At 34.7% G+C, this 20,984-nt stretch overlaps 1 protein-coding gene across 2 annotated transcripts in view; it reads right to left on the reverse strand.

Moving 5' to 3' along the window:
• The window catches only part of SULF1 (sulfatase 1), a 106,621-nt gene that overhangs the window by 30,678 nt on the left and 54,959 nt on the right, over positions 1-20,984 (reverse strand). For both annotated transcript variants that reach the window (XM_063451339.1, XM_063451340.1), the window contains exons 5-11: positions 20,608-20,759; positions 16,776-16,945; positions 12,590-12,740; positions 10,199-10,374; positions 8,393-8,521; positions 7,055-7,111; positions 5,517-5,649 (exon numbers count right to left, since the gene is read on the reverse strand). In XM_063451339.1, coding sequence (XP_063307409.1) covers positions 5,517-5,649; positions 7,055-7,111; positions 8,393-8,521; positions 10,199-10,374; positions 12,590-12,740; positions 16,776-16,945; positions 20,608-20,759 — 968 coding nt within the window. The remainder of the gene's footprint in view (positions 1-5,516; positions 5,650-7,054; positions 7,112-8,392; positions 8,522-10,198; positions 10,375-12,589; positions 12,741-16,775; positions 16,946-20,607; positions 20,760-20,984) is intronic.

Genomic DNA, 20,984 nt, shown 5'->3' on the forward strand with positions numbered 1-20,984 from the left:
AGTTGTAGGAATGTTGGATAAGTTGTGGTCAGAAATTCACACAGTAGTTATTAACTCACTGGAAAACTACTACAAAACACCAAATATTAGCACGAATGAAAAAAGCTCAGTTTTTATTACAAATTTAAAAAGCTGTACATATGGGTTAAGATTTAAACACATGAGATTTTAATTTTCCAGAAGCGTACCGGAGAATTGACACACACAGTTCAGTTAAGGGAAAGAAACATTTGAACCTGTTAAATGACAGCCTCATGTCTCTGCTAGCAGAGACATTAATTAGATCAAATGTCTGTATCTGGTTATAATTAACAATGCAGACTATTTGGGCAATAATGACTGTAGCGCTGTCTTGATCGAGACAAAAGTTAAAAAAATATATATATATTTTTTTTTAGAAAAGCAAGTTTTATATGAATAAAACAATTGCTAGAGTATAAATATAGAGAAGGTTGATGGAATACTTTTATACTAATGTTGCAAAGATTCACTTAACATTTATACATAACACTGAGAAATACCACATGAACTAAATCAATCAAGGGGAAAATGACACCTCAGTTTGAGATTCTGTTTCTCCCATGTTGTCTTTATGGGTTTCTAACTAACCTCAAAATACTGTTTACGGAGTATATCCCCATGTGCAACTGTTAAAGTTTGCTCCAAAATTAGTTCCCCTTCTACGTTTGTCAGCCTTCTTTCACTTGTGTGACTCAGTCTATCTAATCTTCTTTTCCCTTGACATCTCTTTGTACTTTCATCATTTCTGATATCTCTCTCTACACAAGTTCATATCTTCCCTCTTCTCCTAAATGAACTGCTTCCCACCTTCACCCTTATTTTATCTTTGTCTGAACCTCTCCTGCTCTTTAGAAGCCTCTGAATCATCTGTGAGCTTAAATGATGTGGCTTGTGGCTGGTAAATGTCTACTATGATAAGAATGTGTGTGATGTTGTCCATTTATATATGTGCCCTATCAAAGGAGAGATAACTCTGTGTCAATGACACCCTACGTGTCAATGACGCCCTACTAAAAGTAATAGAAGCATAGCTAAAACCGACTTAATTAGTATTATGCATGAATGTTTGCGTTTGTCTATTAAATCCCATGTAATATAAAATGATCAAGTATCCAATTAATTTAAACATGCTTCCAGGCATGATTAAATTAGATGGGAAAATATATTTAGAAGGTAAAAAAGGAGTTCAGGCAATTCTTTGCAAACAAATTGTGAATGTTTGCTAAAGGCTGCAACATAAACAATGCCACACAAAAGTAGTGCAGCTGGTATTATCTGTGACTGAAAAAAGTTGAAGGATTATTCGAGAAAACGGGAATAGTAAATTAGCCAAGGAATTGCCATTTTTAAGCCCAAGGGGTTAACTGGAAATTTCTCCAGGTCACCTACACTTGGCTAAAACTTCTAATTCTCTTGTCAAATTTCCACAATTTCTGGTTAAACGAATTTCCGCGTAAGTATCTAGCCCTAATCTGTGAACGAGAAAAATGACTTTTTTGTGTATATTTTTGCCCTCCGTAGGAATTGATTTTTCTCAGAACAACATGAGTATAAAACCTTGTTTAAAGCATTACACACAGAGAACGGACAGTTTCTCTGACATAAAAGGAGTAACTGGCCACAGATCGAGCCTTGCTTCTGTAATTCATAGATAATAGAGCCGAGTCTGTCTGGGATCGGACTGCCAGTATCTAGATCACCATCTGACACCTCTACCTAGCAATCCCAGGCATTTGTGGGTTTATTTAAAGTCCACAGCTGCTCATAGACTAGAAGTTTACTAATGTACTTCTGGAAAGATGTTTATTTTATGAGAAAATCAGATGTCTGAGCCAAACCAGACTACACTTCCTTTTGTCAAATTTATTGGGAAGTCCAACTTTATTTCAAAAATGACTATATTATTTTACCAAGCACAGCAAAAGGTCTGAAATAATGCAGGAATATCTGCACAGGAGAAACAGCTTTGTTTATATTTCACCATCTGTCTTAGTTTAACGGACTTAGTTTATTTGGGAACATGTGTGATACTCCTCTAGAGTCACCCTCTTCAAACAGGAAGTGGCTGCGGCCTCCCAACCAATCCTGGCCCTACAATACAGGCTCAGTAATGTCTTGTTCTAATGACTTCGAAAAGCTTACTCGTTTGCAATGCAACCACGTTTATTTGTGAGTGACTACATATACTATGATGTAAATAAGAAAACAATTTTTTCTCCGAAGATATTTCTCCATGTCTATAGTCCTTGTATATCTGCTTTATCACATTTATGCTTTTACATCCTCTTTTATCATCATCACCTCTCTACCGTACCCTCTTCCCTCTCTACAAATCCTCCTTGTCTCTATGCGTCATTTGATTTCTCTTCCTAATCAAAGCCCCAATCAATGAAATCAATTCCTTATTCAAGATTGTCTGATTTAGCAATATTCTAGTGATGGACTCACCTGAAAACTCTCTTAAATGATCTATAATAAGGATAATAATTCAGAATTCATAAACCTCCAGTCCTGGTGCAATCATTTGCACAAAAAGAAAGGCATCTAGGTCTGATTCTCCCAGAAAGAAATATCCACAAATCTTTTATATGCACATCTGTTTTATATAGGCACCGAGAAACCAAGATGTAGATTTATCATCAGCCTAAAGCGGCAAAAAGGCTTTCTCACTGTAAAATTTACCAGTTTGAACCTTTTGACATTTGCAAGTACTCTATCTGGGCCATCAAAGATCTGTTTATCTATAGCGGCACATTATATAATATAATAATCTAACCCAACTATTCCCAGGAAGGTGTGTTTTTTTTTTACAAAATGCCAACTCCATAGTGTGATCCGTCTTTATAACAAAGACCAACATAATTTTAAGTAGTCTATGTGGTTAAAGCTTGTTAAAATGGTTAAGTTAATTATTATTTACAATACTATCATTTATTGAGAAAGTGTCTCTCTTTCCCTCTGTCTCCAACTAACCGACACATTTAGCCTATCTGTGCCATCCAAATATAACCACATTTAATACGGCTAATGGAATGGAAGATGAAGAATGAGAAGGCAAGACACCTTGGATTTTGTCAAAATACTCAAAACTGGTATTACCAAGGACTGGGTGTACACCATAACCACTACAAAAGGATATGATAGGACCCTTTCATCATCATGTTTACAATTTGTTTAGTTTTCTTTCAACATGTGTTGTGATTGTGTCTACTACAGAACACAGCACACACAGAAACACAGATATAGAGGCACACACTGATACAAACAGACACACACACTCAGAATTGCTTTTTCTTACATGATACATGACGACTGTTTTATTGCACAGAGTGACATTACACTGCTATACAGGATAGAAATCACAGAAAAAAGAAGTCTAAGTATAATGTGGCAAATATTATATAACCTGTTAAGTAAATACAGACAGTTTGTATTCAGATCCCACTGATAACCGCAATGAGTACACAAAGAAATGATACATGGCGATAATATGAAGAGACACTTACATCCTGTCTGGGATGAAGTACTAACAAACCCACACACTCAGAATGACATATTTACTGAATGACGCCTACAGTGGTCACCAGAGGTGAAAAGGGTTTAAATACATGCAACAGTTTCCAAGCAATTTGTCAAAGTTTCCTCGGAAAATAAATTACACAACAACCTACACTATGTATAAATAAATAAGAAAATGCCACTGTAAACAATATGCAACAACAATATTTACAGTTGCCAACATCTCCCCCTGACAATGTTACTGAAGGCGAGGAGACAGCGCAATTCTTTCTCCTCACCTCCCTGCTGGCATTAAAGAGGGAACTCAATAAATGCTGGCAGTGTACTTCACACTAATTTCGTTAAGCTGAGCCAAATTATATAAAAAAAAATAAAAAAAAATCAAGTCAACAAAATATAAACAGTATAATGCATACACAAAATGTTGGTATTGTGGTTTATGCCTTCAGGGCCCAGCAATGAATTAGGACATGATATTTCAAGATTAATGCAAAAATTGATTTTTGGTGAACAAATCATTGAAATGTTCTTATTAAAAAAAACAAAAAAAAAAAAAAACAAGCTGCGACAGTTACATTTTATGGTTTTTAAAGACGAAGAAATTATTCAGCCAGTATTTTCACAGAGATTAAGAACTAATGAGTTGTGCGATAAATAGGAAATTCTTTCCTCTCTGCAATAAGCTTACTGTTTGGTCACTGGAATGCAATCCTATGTTAATCTGCTACGGAATTTATAAGAGCAAGTAAAATCAGACATATTAATAATGGCAGATGGCAGGTAGTACGTCACTCTGAAATTAGATCCTGCCCATAACTACCATTTTTATTAAATACCAAGCTATTCGGATTAATGCACATTGTTCGACCAAGTTATTCTTGACATCTAAAAATAGTTGATGTGTAAATTCATTCTACAATACTTTAAAAACAATCAAGCGGTAATATCTTGATGTTTGGATAAAATTTATTTAATGGCATGTTGCACAAGGGCTAAACATTCCACTCGGAAATGAGACAGTATATATTCCCACTTAGAGTCGGCAACACAATGTTAGTGTGAATATACCCCAAAATGACAATATACTGTCAGCTAGCTGAGCATTCTGGGAACAGCAGACCACCAGACTTGCAATTCGGCAGTATTAAATAGCATCTGAGAAAGTAAAGTGAGCAATAATTGGTCTTTATGGCACAAGTATAAATTTAATGATTTTTTTTAATTCTGAAGTTTTATAGCTATTTTACTAATTTGCGTGTTAGCATTGACACTTGTCAACTAACTCTTTAATCATCTGACAAGATGTTACTAAACTTTATAGTTGTAGCAACAAATGTTTCTGAACCCGGTCCTCTTGAAACCCACACTTGTTGAGATTTGCCAAGACGTCTAAAGAAGTGATTGTGCTAACCTGTGCTCGTTGCATAGATTATGCCACACACATCCACACTTCCTGAAGTCCTTAAGAGTCCTTCATAGTGTTCTGGAAATGGACACACACGCCAAGGCCACATTTATAGCTCCATTAACATAAAACATGGATGTGATTAGTCGGTTGCAATCCGCTTACTTATAACGTTATGTTTTTTTCTGAATATAGGTATAGACAGCAGTGATGCTCGGAAAGTTGAGACCTTGTGTGGGAATGCACCATTCTTCAGACACACACCATATACGTAAAAGTACAGACAGTGGGTAAGCATTGCTACCTCCTGTGATGTATGTGAGTGAGTGTTGGTTCTAAGGCTGCAACAATTTTGGAAAATTGTTGCAGTTAAAAGCAATTGTGTGTGGTGACACAATGACAAGGACATTTTAACCTACACAATTAGGAGAAGCTGTTAAAGGGGTCTCTAGGGATGTCTTCAATAAAATACATGTGTTTTGATAAAGAGATTCCAACTTCAACATACTTCTAAGAATAGAAATCGAGAGGCTCATTTACAATCAAAGTGTAGAATGTGACAGTTTCTCACCTGCCCTGGCTGCTTGCACTCCGTCTGGTAACGCGCTTGCTGGCACAACTCTCTGACACGCTCATATTTTGGCAGATGGTTGGATTGAGTTTGCACATTTTTACTTGGTTCTTCCTTTTTTCTGATAAATTTTCTATGAGTCACAAAAAAATAAATTGAAAAAAAACCACATAAGACATACAGGTATGTTTCCTTTAAAAAAAGAATGCATTTATAAAATAATACAAATGTTAAACATTGTTCTTTAGTATTCTGGGTGGGTAATGGGAAGAATTGTAACATTTTAGTATTAATATAAACCTATACAGCTATGAAGGAGTTACAGACTATGAGAATGTTTGTATCTTTATAGATAGAATATAGGCGAAATACTCTGCATATCACCTACACATCAATAAATATTATACAATTCATTTTCAGCATAGTTACTAGTTTAGCCTGGCTTATACCAACTAGGCCTTAACTGGGGCTACACCATATATTTATTTTATATCAACTTGATGCCTACCTCTGCCACTTAACTACAAAGGACATATATTTTCACAATGCACGCCTAAAATGCGAATTTCAATATGTATGTGGGGATTATCTGATACATACATTTTAGGGAGGCAAATCTGAATTCAAAATATGCCAATGTCTTCTGGGTTGGGAAATTTATTTTAGCAAGAGTTAATGGACAATAGTGATCAAACTTTCACTTCTTAAAAGTTTATTATTACATTTAATGAACCTTGACGGTGGCCACCTTTTCTCAAAAAAAAAAAAAAGAAAAAAGAAAAGTAAAAATCTGATTACAGCTGTCCTTTAAATAAACACATAAAGCATGTCACTATTTATATTTTAACGCACAGACCAATGCATTCATTACCAATGTCTTGAAACAAAATACTAAATAACTGATCACACATTCTGGATGGCAACAAACAGGGACGTTCTGCAACAGCTTTGTATTTTTTTTACATTTTTTATTAATATGTTTTTACTGAAAGTTTTCAGCTGTAGTGTACAAAATCTATTAACAGTTCTAATCGGATTCAGTATATGTGAAAATAAACCCAAATTTAAAGGGGCAAATCAATTACAAAAAATTTTCTCCACACAAAGATCTGACCCAAAAAAGCCCATTTCGGTGTACGTAAAACAAATGCCATGCCAAAGAAGTAAGCCCGAGCATCTTTGGAAATATACCAATCAGTATCCCTCCAGCTCTACATTCTGAGCATTCTGTTCAATTATTTCCAGTCTGCCAATACAACATCTTTGCAAATATAGAATATTCTACACATTTTCCATTCTACATCTGTGTTTCTACTTAGAAACTGGCATTTGCTCCATGGAAGAACTGGCATTCCAAGTTAGAAGATGCTCTCCGCTCCCAGCAATTTTGGCAAGATTTACAATGTTTTATCTGAAGAGATTGACGTAAACTGATACAAAAGAGCTTTAGGAAATGTTTGTTTTGAAAGGAGCATGTTTAGGTTGTTGGTACATGTTAGAATAAATCCTAGTAATTATATATCTAAAAAAAAATTTACCCTCTTTCTACGAGGAATGTATCTCGCCACAACTTCTTTTTCGTATTTGTTCGTAACCTGTTATCCCCAAAAAGATAAATATATTTATCAAGATAATGTTTAAATTACATTATTTCTGTGCAATTTATTTATTTACAAAAAATATATATTATTTTCGTTTTAAGAAGTGCATTAAACATCCAGGAAAAAACATACACAAAGGGGTTTATTCAGCAAAAACTGAAACTGTAGTGAACTAAAATATGAATTGCAAAATTTCGGGAAAATTAGCTAGTTTTTAAAAAATAAATCTCGAACTCTACTATGTTACAATTTGACTATTTTATTGTGCAACTAAGAATTTAATTCACTACAAGTTTGTGTTCAGTTAATAAACACTCCAATTTCTCTGCAGCATTAAAGGGACACTGTAGGCACCCAGACCACTTCAGCCCATTGAAGTGGTCTGGGTGCAAACTAACATCACCCTTCCTTAACCCTAGAGTGGGAATTATTGCAGTTTTTATAAACTGCAATAATTACCTTGCAGGGTTAACTCCTCCTCTAGTGGCTGTCTACCAGACAGCCACTAGAGGGACTTCCGAGGTCTTAAGACTACTTTTGGTTGCCTAATTGATGCTGGACATCCTCATTGGTTGCCTAATTGATGCTGGACATCCTCATGACATAACAAATGCAACATATAAAAATATTGCCTTAAGAACATTTCGTGCTTCTAATTTTTCTTGCAGTTACAGGATTAGTTAATTACTTAATAAATAATCGTGGATTAGTGGGATGGTTTCTTGATGTAAAGAAGCCATTAAACATTGTTTATTGTTGCTATATGCATTTATATCTGTCCCATTCTGCACATAAGTGTCATCCAGCTTGTTCCTTGAAGCACATATATCTGCTGTGGGATTTGTCTAATTAACATGCAGTTAACAAATTGACTTTACGTCTTACTAAAATTATGTTAACGGCTGAAAACCAGATGTGTCTGCTGCCCTCAAGGTCTAATGATGGACATCTGCGGTATAACACAAAAGTCTTTATTCTTGACCCATATTACCACCCATACACAGATTTTACACTACAACCTTATGGGGACAAGTAGGTTAATGAGCTGATGTAATGTAGAGATATAACTGCCAATAAAAAAGGGATAGCCTTTAATGGTATGGTATTACGAAAAGACTAGTGGTGTGAAAACTGGAGAGATTTGATTACTTGTTGCGATTATGATAGGCAACTATGATAGGATTATGATAGGCTCTGTGAAAACTGCTGAATAAATGATTGCCCAGACCAACAGTAAGGGACCAAACACTGATAATCAAAAAGACTGAGGCTTACCTATTTCCTGGTCTTTCTATATCCATCAAGGGTAAAACAGACTTGCCATCCATATCAGGAGGAGGGTCCAGTCCCGCAATATCCAGAATAGTTGGAGCAATATCTAAGTTCAGCACAATCTGGGACACACTACAAAACACACACAGTAGACGCATTAATGTAATATTAGAACACTGACCACACTGGAGCATATTTATTTATTTTATATATTTATTGCTAGGCACTAATAGGTCATCTACTCTATGAACATGGAGTATGCCAAAATGCAAAATACTAAAAAATATTTCAGGCAATAATATTCTAATATTTTTAGTTAAATAGAACAAAGTATGAAATAAACTAGATCCAAGTTTCAAAATGTAGTACTTTATTTTTTTTATTTTTTTTAGCTATTTGAGAGTTACAGGGGTAAACATGCACTACTGTACATTTATATTGACACCAGTTATTTGATTGTTGCCTCTACTTCAGTATAGTGATTCAGAGTTTTATTCTCTGTATAATTAGACGTATAAAACCTCAAACCATAATTTGATCACACCTCTGACTCTCAAAGTCAGAAATTGAGATACTCGCAGTGGAGGCTGTAACTAGCGAGCTATCTGAAGCTCTCAAAGTCAAAAATGTATAAACAGGTAGCAGAATAAGCCCCAACAGATATCTTTACGGTCCAACTTTTGTTTTCCTTCTTAATCTATGCCAAGATCTTAATACTTTAAAAGTTCTGACTTTGTAAGGCTTATCTTACTACTGTGCACAAATATAATCCCTGGACATCATATATTACAATAATAAAATATAAAATAATTTAACGTGACTTTTGTGTTTTGCTACTTTGTTAATGAGCCTCAGGGGTCTTCACTTTAATATTGCCCATTGCAATGGTACTCTTAGACTAGTCTGTGAGTCAGTGAACTTCCCAGTAATAGAAACTTGTAACTCGTAGTTACCGCAGTGGGAGGTATAACTGGCAAGCTATCTCTTAAACACATACAGTTCCTATTCTTTAGTAATAATAAAATGGTAATAATAATAGTAATAATAATAATAATAATGATAATAATGATAATAACATATATAAAGTGTTTTCTTATAGCACAATCTCTGTAATTATCAAATCCACAGTTGATCGATAGGTGCAACTCCGTAATTAGAAATATGTTTTAATAGTAACAGAAACACATTAAAATTAGAACGTGTTAATCTTAACAAAAAATGATTTATCATATTAGGATCCTGTTATATAACAGGGAACGTCTCTCAAGCAGCTGATCACATGAGACTGCTTCCCTGGCACAGACTGCAAGATCATTTGTTACTCAGCCAGCTGGAAGTTGAACGAGTGCATTAAATTACTAAAATAGCCAATGCGAACTGTGAGTAAACCCAGCATTGTCCTGTTACAAAATGTGATTGCCTTGATGTAACAGTAACAGTAATTATCAAATCTCTCTGAAGACCACCTCTGGTAACTACGTAAATGCCTCTGATGTTTTCCATGTCATCTAGGTACATTTTACTGATCTAAACACATAACAGATTGCACCACGTTGTTAACATAGGTATGTGGATTAAATCTGCTTCTTAGAGCCTGCAATACACTTTACATTAGCTGTTGTTGGTAGCTTTTGTTCCAAAAAAAAAACCAACAACAACAAATAAATTAAGAGTAAATGATTTTCTTTGCGTAAACAAATTCCCGAAACAGACCGTACTTGATAAAGCCCAGGGCTATGATTTTAAAGGAAAATATGTTTCTAGGAACAGATGTTAAACAGCTGTAAATCAGGCATTTGAAGTACATACACTGATCCTGGTACCACGTTTGGACCACGAACAAAAAAAGGAACTCGAATATCAAAGTCGTATGGCATCGATTTTCCTTTCACCAGTCCGAACTGCCCTATATGGTAGCCGTGGTCAGCCGTGTAGATGAAGTAGGTGTTATCCAGTTCTTCGGTTTCAACCAGCATATTATACAACTAAAAACAAACAGAAAAAAAAAAAAGATATAAACAGAGACTTTCAAGATAACCAATTACCGATCACCTACTGTTCAAAAGCTACACTAAGCCCCCAAACCAAACTATCCTTTCCTGGAAGGTAACGAAACTACAAAGACGTTGCATAACCATTTCTTAGAAAGGCAACTTCACATCTGGATCATGTAATTTCAGTTTATATTCATCTGCGCCTTAAATTCAGGAGACCCATAATGTATAATTAGAGTTCATATTTTCAAGACCACTTGTGCCTTCTCCTCGCATGTTGTAAAACTAACGTTTATCTATATTCCGCAAAAACAGCTGTACAATCATTTTGCAATGCATTATAAAATCAGGGCATTTTGAGGTTTAATGTTATAACATTCATAAGTAAAACACCTATATGTTAATGAAAGCTTACACTTTAATTCTACTCAAGTCAGCCATTAAATGTATCCTTCTTTTTCACTCAACTTTAAAAGGACAAAATGGGATGCAATCACAAAATGATTTTTTAATTTATTTTTTTAAGTTTTTGGTTTGCTGGAACAGAAATTTGATACATAAAAATGTTTAACCAATTGATGTCAGTCTCCAAATGTTGTAGAAGTAACTATAGCATGCATTGATAACAGTACAGTGATAATGGTACAGCTCTGCGATATATTTTAACGTAGTGGAGCTGACTGACAATAGATATTGCCTCTCCAGCCACAAAAGTACAGTTCTGATTATTCTCTAACAGCCAATAAGGGAATTTTAGGTGGCCTCCCAACAGTCCCTATTTCAGAGTGACAGTGCTGATTTTTGGGTCCTGTCCTGTAATCTTGACTTGGTTCCCTGGTGCTTTTTGGGACAGCAGAGAACTGTCCCCCTCAATAACAGTGCAAGAGCATAATTAGACATGCTCATGCCATGTTCAGGCCCCTATCATCCGATCCCTGGACTGATGAAGTCGGGAAGTGTGTTGTAGTCTTCAATTAGTCATGGTACACCTGATCTAACTTAGCATAGTTGCACAAGACGCCAGGAGTGATGTGAGTGTTGATGTGAAGAAAAGTGATATAATGCTATCTCGGTTTACATGATATTCTTGCAGTAAGCTTGTGCATAATATACACATACACAGTGCAAGAACATTTTATGTTTAAGCTTTTCAAATTATTAATTTTTTTTAATCAACTTTTAAAATGATTTACTATTTTAAAAAAAATATTTATTTATTTTTAAAGATAATATATATATTTTACTATTTTGAATAAAGATCTTAGTGGAATAGTGAACTCCTCACACTCTGCTCATATCAAACCCTGTCTCATCTCTGACAATATACAACCAGCAAAACAATAACTAAAAACATATAAGAAGCCAAGTTCATTAACAGATCCCTTCTTAAACAGATGTTTTTTTTATATTGCTGTGTAATTTTGAGGTGTCTGTTTTGCCTTCTCGCCCTCCCCTCCCCTTCTTTTCTTTTTTTTTTACTTTCTGTACCCTTTCCCTTTCAATAAAAAATTTGTTAAAAAAGAAAATGTTTACATTACTCCCTCTTTTAATTAAGTGCTGCATAACTGTATATTGGACTTAAAACTAAAATAAAGTTTGAACAAACACTTCACACTCCAAAAAGTACAAAATCATATAGAAACAGACAGTCTATCTGTCTATCTCGTGTACAATTTTTAACGGTCCAGCACTTTGTCAAATACCAATTACATAACGTCTTCCATAATACAAACAAAGACTTTAATATACTTTTGGATCAACTTGTAAAATTTGTAATCATTTTTTTTTTTTTTTTTTTTACATTTTAATACTTTGATATCATTTATAGTGACTATTTTTTTCTCTACCTCTATATTTTTACATTTTAATATTTTGAATTTTTTTTTTTTTAAAGATGATCTAAAAACATAAAATAATTTGAAAAGCTTATCTAAAAAACATAAAACTAAATCAAGGCTATACTATTTAGTGACATGCAAGTGTCTCTTCTTTCTGATTGGCTGAGTAATAATAATAATAATAATAATAATAATAATAATAACAACAACAAAGTATTTAACCAGGAAAGGTACATTTGGCTGCAGTATAATACATCTTCAGATTATTCATTATAGTTTTAAGAGGTTTACTACAGCTAGAAATATATATAGAAATATAGTTACACTGTTTTTTAGATGATTCTTCCTAATAAAGTATGTGAACTTACCTTTTCCATGGAGTTGTCAACTGACATTAGCGTCTGTAACCGTTTCCTGTGCAATACATTCGTGAATTCCATATGAATGGGCAGCATTGCACCTGTATATTGCATAATCCAATGCTTGTCCATATTAGGAGCATAGTTGTAACTCGGTGTTCTAAAATAAATAAAGAAATAAATAATCAATCAATCATAGAATTTTCAGAAGAGAGCTTAATCATATTCATGGGATCTCTCTTATGAAGGGAAGGGGAAGAAAATGAGGGAGAAACAGATAATTATGGTTTTATAGACAATTTAACAAGCAAAAAAAGTGGTGAAATGGAATAAGATGGGTAAACCTTAAAAGTTATATAAACAATCCATTAGTGCAATGTTCACTCTTAGCTTGATGATTAGAGTAGGACTTCAAAGATATGGATGGTACCATCATTCACACAGTTAATCCCTGCAATGAACAGGTAATAATACTTGAATCACCTCTGTGCTATCTTGTGGCTCAAATTTCCACCACGCAGGGACATATATGCCCCGATCTACCTGAGATTTTGGGGATTTACATTCATGGGAGGCACTTGCCGGTATTTTAATGATAGCAGCAGAAATAGCTGTCATTGCCACTGTAACTCCCACTAATATCTGGAAGCACTGGACATCACAGACATGTCCATTAACTCCAACATTACTTTAACACACTACCCAAGGGTAGGCAACCTTGGGCACTCCAGATGATCCATTGCCAGAATTAATGCTAGAGAGCGTCATGGGAGATGTAGCTCATAACATCTACAGTCCAGAATGCTGCCTACCCCTGTACTACGCTATCACTAAATATTAACCTCTGCACTACACTTTACCTCCTACAGCACCATAACACTAACCATGAACCCATACACTACTTTAAAACTTACACTAACCTTGACCTAACAATATTGCACAATTTAAAGCATACATCACAGTGCAGCTTGGTTTAACTGTTTATTACGATTTTCCAGAACTCACATATGGCATTATTCCCCACTGTTTAATATATATATATATATACAGCGCTGCGGAATTTGTTGGTGCTTTATAAATAATAATAAATAAAACACGCATGCACACAATACACCAAGCTGCAGGGGTAGGCAACCTTCGGCACTCCAGATGTTGTGGACTACATCCCTCATAATTCTCTTACACCCATAACGCTGGCAAAGCATCATGGGAGGTGTAGTCCAAAACATCTGCAGTGCCAAAAGTTGCCTATGCGTGCACCAAGGCCTCTCTGATTGTCTGTGAATCAGTCTTGCATCTGAGCTGTATGACCCACATTGTCCGTGAATTAGTGCCAAATAGCTTAGGAATTGTTCAGGAATGAAGTTCCACTCATAAAAATGTGGTCTGAAGACTAAAGGGCGCACTCTGTACTTATTTGCATACTATCACACTGTATTCTAAAATGCTGAAACAGATGTCTAAGAACAATTGGCATTTTATTTATAGTTAAAACATATTTTAATACATCCTTTATTTTAACAATCTATAATATCATCTCTTAAAACCGCTGTATACTTTATTATGCTGCCAAAATACTTGGAGGAGATTAGCACTTGGACGTCTTTCCTTAAAAAGTCCTTCTTTTTTTTTCTCTTTCCAATTTCTGAAGCCAATGACATTTAAAATGTTGTAATTTATTTGAGAAAAAAACAATACACAACCACAGGATTCCGTAGACTCCCAAACAAGGGTGGGATATATAATTAATACTCAGATAAATACTAAAGAGTGATTCATTCCGCTTAAATAATTCGATGAGAGAAACAAAAACACACTCCAAAAGTTAGAAGTGATTTTAATTTAGAATAATTTGAAATACAAGGAAAAAATTTGAGAATATAAATGAAAGATATATAAATAATGATCAATACACTAAGATCTTATCTTCAACCAACATTTTAAAAAGTTGTTAAAAAAGCATTTTTCCATCACATGACGCTTGCTTATTTTAGCACAGTTCATGCATTGCTAACTATAAGGACACCCCCTGAGTGCCGTGCTTAAATTGTTTGGATTTTAAGTAGTGCCCTTTAACTACAGAATTGAAAAAGTTAGCAGTCATTAAGCAATAAATTAGCATTAAGGGGAAATTCTAATTTATTGGCTATACCAGGAGGCAGTTACATTTCTGTTTTCAAACACCATCCACAATGTTGCCGAAACACAAAACAAAAACTTAGATGTCCACCTGTTTCCTGTGAGTTAGGACTGGCACTGAATTTGCACATTGCTATTCTCCGTATGCCATACGAACGCCCTCACTGTATCAATCTTCGATGCTCTCATTCACATTGATCATGCTAAAGCAGATCTGTGATTTTTTATTTTTCCTAATCACACCCTTAGTTTGCCCCTCGCTGCCCCTCAATGTTGACTCTTTTTCAATTGCGAGTGTCAATTTCCGGCCAGTGTTGGTGTTGGAGCGGGAGTTATGGCTATGCTTGTGGATTTGGCACTTCTTCCATTGAATAATCAACACGAGAAACGATATACAATACTTTATTTATAACGTATTTAATGATTATTTTTTTTTTGTCTTTTGTGATATTTTTATTAGATTGATACAAACCATACAGCTTTAAAATCAGTCAATAAAGCAAAGCTGGAAGTCCACCGCATTAGCCATTATAATAAGCTTTGCACTTATGTTGAGCTTAGTGTGCTTTAGGTTTTAACTTCATTAATCAGTATTTTATTTTTAAGCAAAATTAAGCTGTTCCCATAACTTTCTGATGTAACGGGGTTTTGTGTAGGCCTTCTAAATGTCTATTCTAAGTGTTGTGCCTTTTTATTTATTTTTAACACAATTACAAGAAATGGTTTTTACTTGCAATATGTAAAGCATGTTTTATTCTATGAAATAATGCAGATTCAGTCAAAAGCCAAAAGTTAAGTTTCATATGAAAATATGGAAGCAAAATATCTTCCCAAAACTGCGAATACGTTTTTCCTGTATACAAAGCAGCTTTTGATTTTGTATGTTTTGATTTATATGTTTATTATACTGAATTTGCTTATTGTAGTGCAGTCCGTATTGTGAAGTCCATTGATTCAATGGCACAAAATGGCCGCTCTGTGGCATAGGGTACAGGCACGCCAAAATACTCATTCTGCTAAAGCGGTTATAACCGGCCTGCTCTGGTGAACAATTGGCTTGCTAGCAGTATTTGTTAACTTTTTTATACATTTTGTGATCAAGTAATGCAATTATTCAGTACAAGTTGGTGCTGTATTTAGCTATCAGCCCTTTTCAAACACAAAATCAAAGTTTCCATAACCCAAAGTTAGAAAAGTGTCATTCCCTCCTTTTCAAGGTCCATTCTGAAGTTTATTAGCCAAATACACAGCTGTTACACCTTGGGATTCACATACATTAAAAAACACACTAAAGCAGGGTTCTCACAGTTGGCCACCAGCCTAGTCACATATGGACTATGCCACTCTCCCATGGTTGCCATAAATAGTCAGTGAATAAAATGTATAGTTGTCTGGTGACTTCACCAGTGGTTGTTGGTCATAAGACAAAGTCATCAGCAAACCACTTCTAAAATCCAATACAATGCATCTCAGAATACACACAAAAAATGAAAGACCTATTTGGAATTCTTTTTTTGTAATTACTTAACTATTAAAGGAACACTACATGAACCATAACTACTACAGCCCATTGTAGTGGTTATGGTGCCTGGAGGGACTTGGAGCCCTCTTAGGGCAATGATACCTCTTTTACTTCCAGACAGCTCTGCAGTGAGATAAGCCCAGTGGTGCATTAAAATACTCGTTGGTTGGGAACTTTCAGCCAATGAACTGACCCTGCAACAGCACAGCTTAGGCTTAGCCCAGTGGAGCTTACAAAAGTTCCTTGGAGATGATAGTGGTGAGCGCACAGTAAATTCCAGGTGACATGTGAAACTGTTCTCAACTGGTTTGACTATTTGCCCTGGGATAACACCAAGGTGCTTCAAGCACCATAGCCACTACAGAGGGATGTAGTGGTTATGGTGCCTAAAGTGTTCCTTTAACCAAATCTTACAAACAACATTTTCTTATTTAGATGCAGACATTATGAACTATACCACTCTATTTGTATTCAAAACTGATATTATTAAAAAAAAAAAAAAACTTATAAAAGATTAATGTAGACTTTACTCACATGTGTTGGGATGCATTTGGAAAAAGCTCAGAAAATTGTGGTGCTGAATCTTCAGGTCCGTGGGGTGCAGCGTGACTGATGACCATCATTATTGGACGGTGAGGGTACATTTTTTTGGATGATTTGAAGTAACTGATACTATCATTAGTTATTAAATCTGTAAAATAATCCTGGAAAATAAATAAAAATACACAGATTAGGTCTATTTCTGCAACACTAGAGAGATACAAGGAAGAGGAACACAGGATGTGTATTTATAACAGATGTAGGGGTTATGGATTTTCTCCGAATAGGTAATATGTGAGTTTTTAAAAGGTGACCAAAACAATCCGTTAAATGCATTTAAACTAAACCTTATCATAAAAAAGTCTGAAAGTAAAAATGCAGAGCAGATATAGAACGTATATCACTTAGGAAAGAAGGGTGTATGCTATTCTGATTATTTCCAGATACATTTCTGGGCAACACCAAAGTAATGTGCCAATGCAAAGCTTTGATTTAGGAAGTTGTCAATAAAACATAGATTGTCCGATTAATGAGTGGCACAGTATTTATATACTTCAAACGACTATATTTTACCAGGAAAACATAAATCTAGACCAATTTGTTGCAACATGTATTAAATGCAACATAGATGAGCAGCACTATGCAAATTATTCCTAAAAGCTTTTAAGAACTATTTTACCTCCAAAGGCACGTTACCTAATGGAAATTATGGGATTGGAAGGGATTATCAGTTAATGCAAATATCATCAGTCGTTTTGGTTTAAAACAGATCAAAAACATTACATTTAAACTGTAATATAATAAATTTCACGAACATAGTGTAGTCACTTATATGATATAATATAGTTTTGCAATGCATGATAATTTGATATATTAACATTAACGACCCAAATTTAATTTAAAAAAATTCAGATAAGGCGTAATTAGAGCATATTTGACTTAAATAAAAAGAAGAAGGGGGGAAAATGTTTTTTTTTTTACACATTCTAATTTCTCTGGGGGTGTTAAATCAATAGTATTATATGTAAGCGAGGGTGAATAATGTCATTATTAGAAGTGTGATTATTTGATCTCTTCAGCTGCTGACATTAAAGGACCCTGGCTTTAAATCAAGCAACTTAGCTTATAGCCAAGATGGCTAGCGGAAATTGTGTGGATCAAGAAAATTCAGGAAATTGAACAAAAAAAGGTGGGGTGTGGGGGAAGATGGGTTTTTAAATTAAACCACCTGCCACTACTGCGAGCCTGAGGACTCGAGCAAACTCTACAGAGTTGGACGCAGAGACTATTTTTTTCATTCTCAACTATTCCAGACACTGCAATGAATGTAGGGTTCCAACAGCTGTGACGCTGTGTGCAAAGAACACTCTTATAAACAAGAACTCTTAATGTATCTTCTCTACTAAGAGAGAAAAAAACCTCTTGTTAAGTAAATTAATGCATATTCAGATAAACATATTTGCATCAATTAATCAATTGGTTTAAATATTAAACAATGCCAGCTTTATTACAATATGATAAAGCAATCTTTAGTTTAAATTCCTGTGTCAGTTCCTTACAAGCATAGGTTCCCGCCACAAGTCAAGTTCCATCTCTCACATGTCTAAAGGAATTTAAAGGGACACTGTAGTCACGAAAACAACTTTAACTTAATAAAGCAGTTTTGGTTTTTAGATCATGCTCTTGCAGTCACACTGCTCAATTCTCTGCCATTTAGGAGCTAAATCACTTTCTTTATGCAGCCCTAGGCACACACCTCCTTTCCTATGACTTACACAGCCTTCCTAAAATTTCCAGTATAGAGTCATCTAATGTTTATACTTCCTGTATTGCAAATTCAGTTTAATTTCAATTATTATTATTATTTTAATCTCCTGCTCTGCTAATAGCTTGCTAGACCCCGAAGGAGTGTCTTGTATGTAATTAAAGCTCAATTTACAGAGCAGGAGATAAAAACTTTTAAAGTCAGTTAACCATTTTGTTTTCGTGCAGGCGGTGTCAGTCACAGGCAGGGGCGGTGTCGCTGGGGCTGCATCAACAGAAACAAAAGTTATATAACTCCTAAATCGTAGTGAATTGAGCAGTGGAACTTCAGAGGCATGATTTATACACAAAAACTGCTTCATTAAGCTAGAGTTGCTCTGGTGACTATAGTGTCCCTTTAAATAAAATTTGTGCAAGAAGAACATTTTTTTTTGTCTGTCAAATGGCTAGCATTCATTATACATAATTATTTATGTCACACTGTGTATCAGCAACATTCTCTAACAATGGGATATATTCATTAACAGTGAGCTATGAATAGCTGACAACAATTTGAAAAATCTAGACCAAAAGCAAGTGAAACAAGGGGAGTCATTTGAAATTAGTTATTTAACATTTTCAATGCAGGAGTACGCATAAACATGAAATTAAATGAAAATGTTTTTAATTCACAACTTGCTCAAGCTACCTCTACAGCTGTCTGCTACAAAAGCAAGATGGCAGGCACATCAGCTAAAGTTTATTAAATGAATAAACAAAGAAAACCAATTGTTTTATAATGGCTTATTAAAAGCAAAAGATATTAACTTATAAAGAGGTTAAACTTTATTCATTTTCAGTCACATATCACACAGGACCTAAGGGGATGAGCACTCCTAAGCTGGTAACCCAATATACAATCCTATTACATGGGTCAAATGCCATGACTAGAACATCTGTGTAACTAGCTAACTGCTTACTGCTGAAATCCCAGCATACAATTCTCCTGTAGGCAGGGATTCTGTGAAATCTCAAGTCTGTGGGCAGGTCACCCTGGCACTTATTCTCTGGTTTTGTTTTGTTTTTAGGATAGATGAATTTTTTTCAAAACCTTGTTATTTTTCACATATCGATTCCAACTGTAATACCCTTAGACGTGAGAACACAAACACGATTCTTTCTACACAGCATGACAATTAGTATGGACTGAGGTTTTGTTTAAGAGTTTTAAGGGTTAAAATACAGAGTAACAGAATCCATCCGAACACTGCAGATCAGACAAACACAAGACTCTGCCTGCCACTACCAACTCTTTTTTTTATTTTTTTTTGTGCGCTGGATAGATCGTTTTCCCAAGACGTCAGCATCATCTAAGACTTACACATGTGAAATGAACCAGTTTGTGATAACAAACACATTGAGAAAAGTATTACATTCTAAGCAGACATTTTTGACGGGGGATTAAGCAACACATGGGGAAATACCATCAGAAAGGAAAATGACTGTGGTGAAATAGTTTTTTTTTTTTGTTTTTTTTTTAGACTTGAAGTGAGAGAATGTCAAACTAAGGAAAGATATTGATCTTATGAAATGCAGAAACAACTAGCCTCTCCTTTTATTACAGTGTAGCAGGAGTTTACAAATGTGGGAAATGTTGAGGTTGACCACAAACAAGGGCGTACTGACAAATCTGGAAAAATATCACAAGAGGATTTAGGCCAGGGACAATCCTGACCTGGAAATCATTACCAATCCATTGCATATAACAAAATTCTGTCTAGCTTAAAAAGATGGGATTTCACGGCACCAACGGCTTGAATTTGCTTGACAACCGGTACAACAGTTAATTCCCCGCATCTTTTCTTGGGAATTGGTGCATGAGAAGATATTTAAATGGTAACATTGTATGCGGGTATATGTGTTCCAGATTGCAATTGAAGCTACATCTCAGATATATATATATATATTTTCAGTTTACATTTTTTTTTACCAGCATTGATATGCATACTATTCAAAACTATTTAATTTAAAAGAAATATATATATATATATATAAATATATTTTTTTCTGTAAAATAAAATACCTTTTCATATTCGAATCCGTGCTTTTCCTTGTATCCATTCCTGCACATTGTGTAATTGTAAAAACGTGAGTTCTTGATCAGTCCGAGCCACTCGCGCCATCCGGGTGGGATATAGCTTCCATTGTACTCATTCAGGTACTTCCCAAAAAATGCTGGAACAAAAAGGTAACCAGTATATTGGAAAATAGAAATAAAGGATATACATATAAGCTCTGATTTTTGGATAAGTCTTTCAAATTATTTAATATTTTTGGATAAACTTGTAAAATAATTTTTTGAATATATGAAAATATCAAAAATATATCATATATAAAAAAATAAATCAATATGTCAAAAATATAAAAATATTACAATATTGAAATATTTTTCAAAATATT

Source organism: Pelobates fuscus, chromosome 4, assembly GCF_036172605.1.
Source record: "Pelobates fuscus isolate aPelFus1 chromosome 4, aPelFus1.pri, whole genome shotgun sequence".
In the NCBI taxonomy this organism is placed as follows: domain Eukaryota; kingdom Metazoa; phylum Chordata; class Amphibia; order Anura; family Pelobatidae; genus Pelobates; species Pelobates fuscus.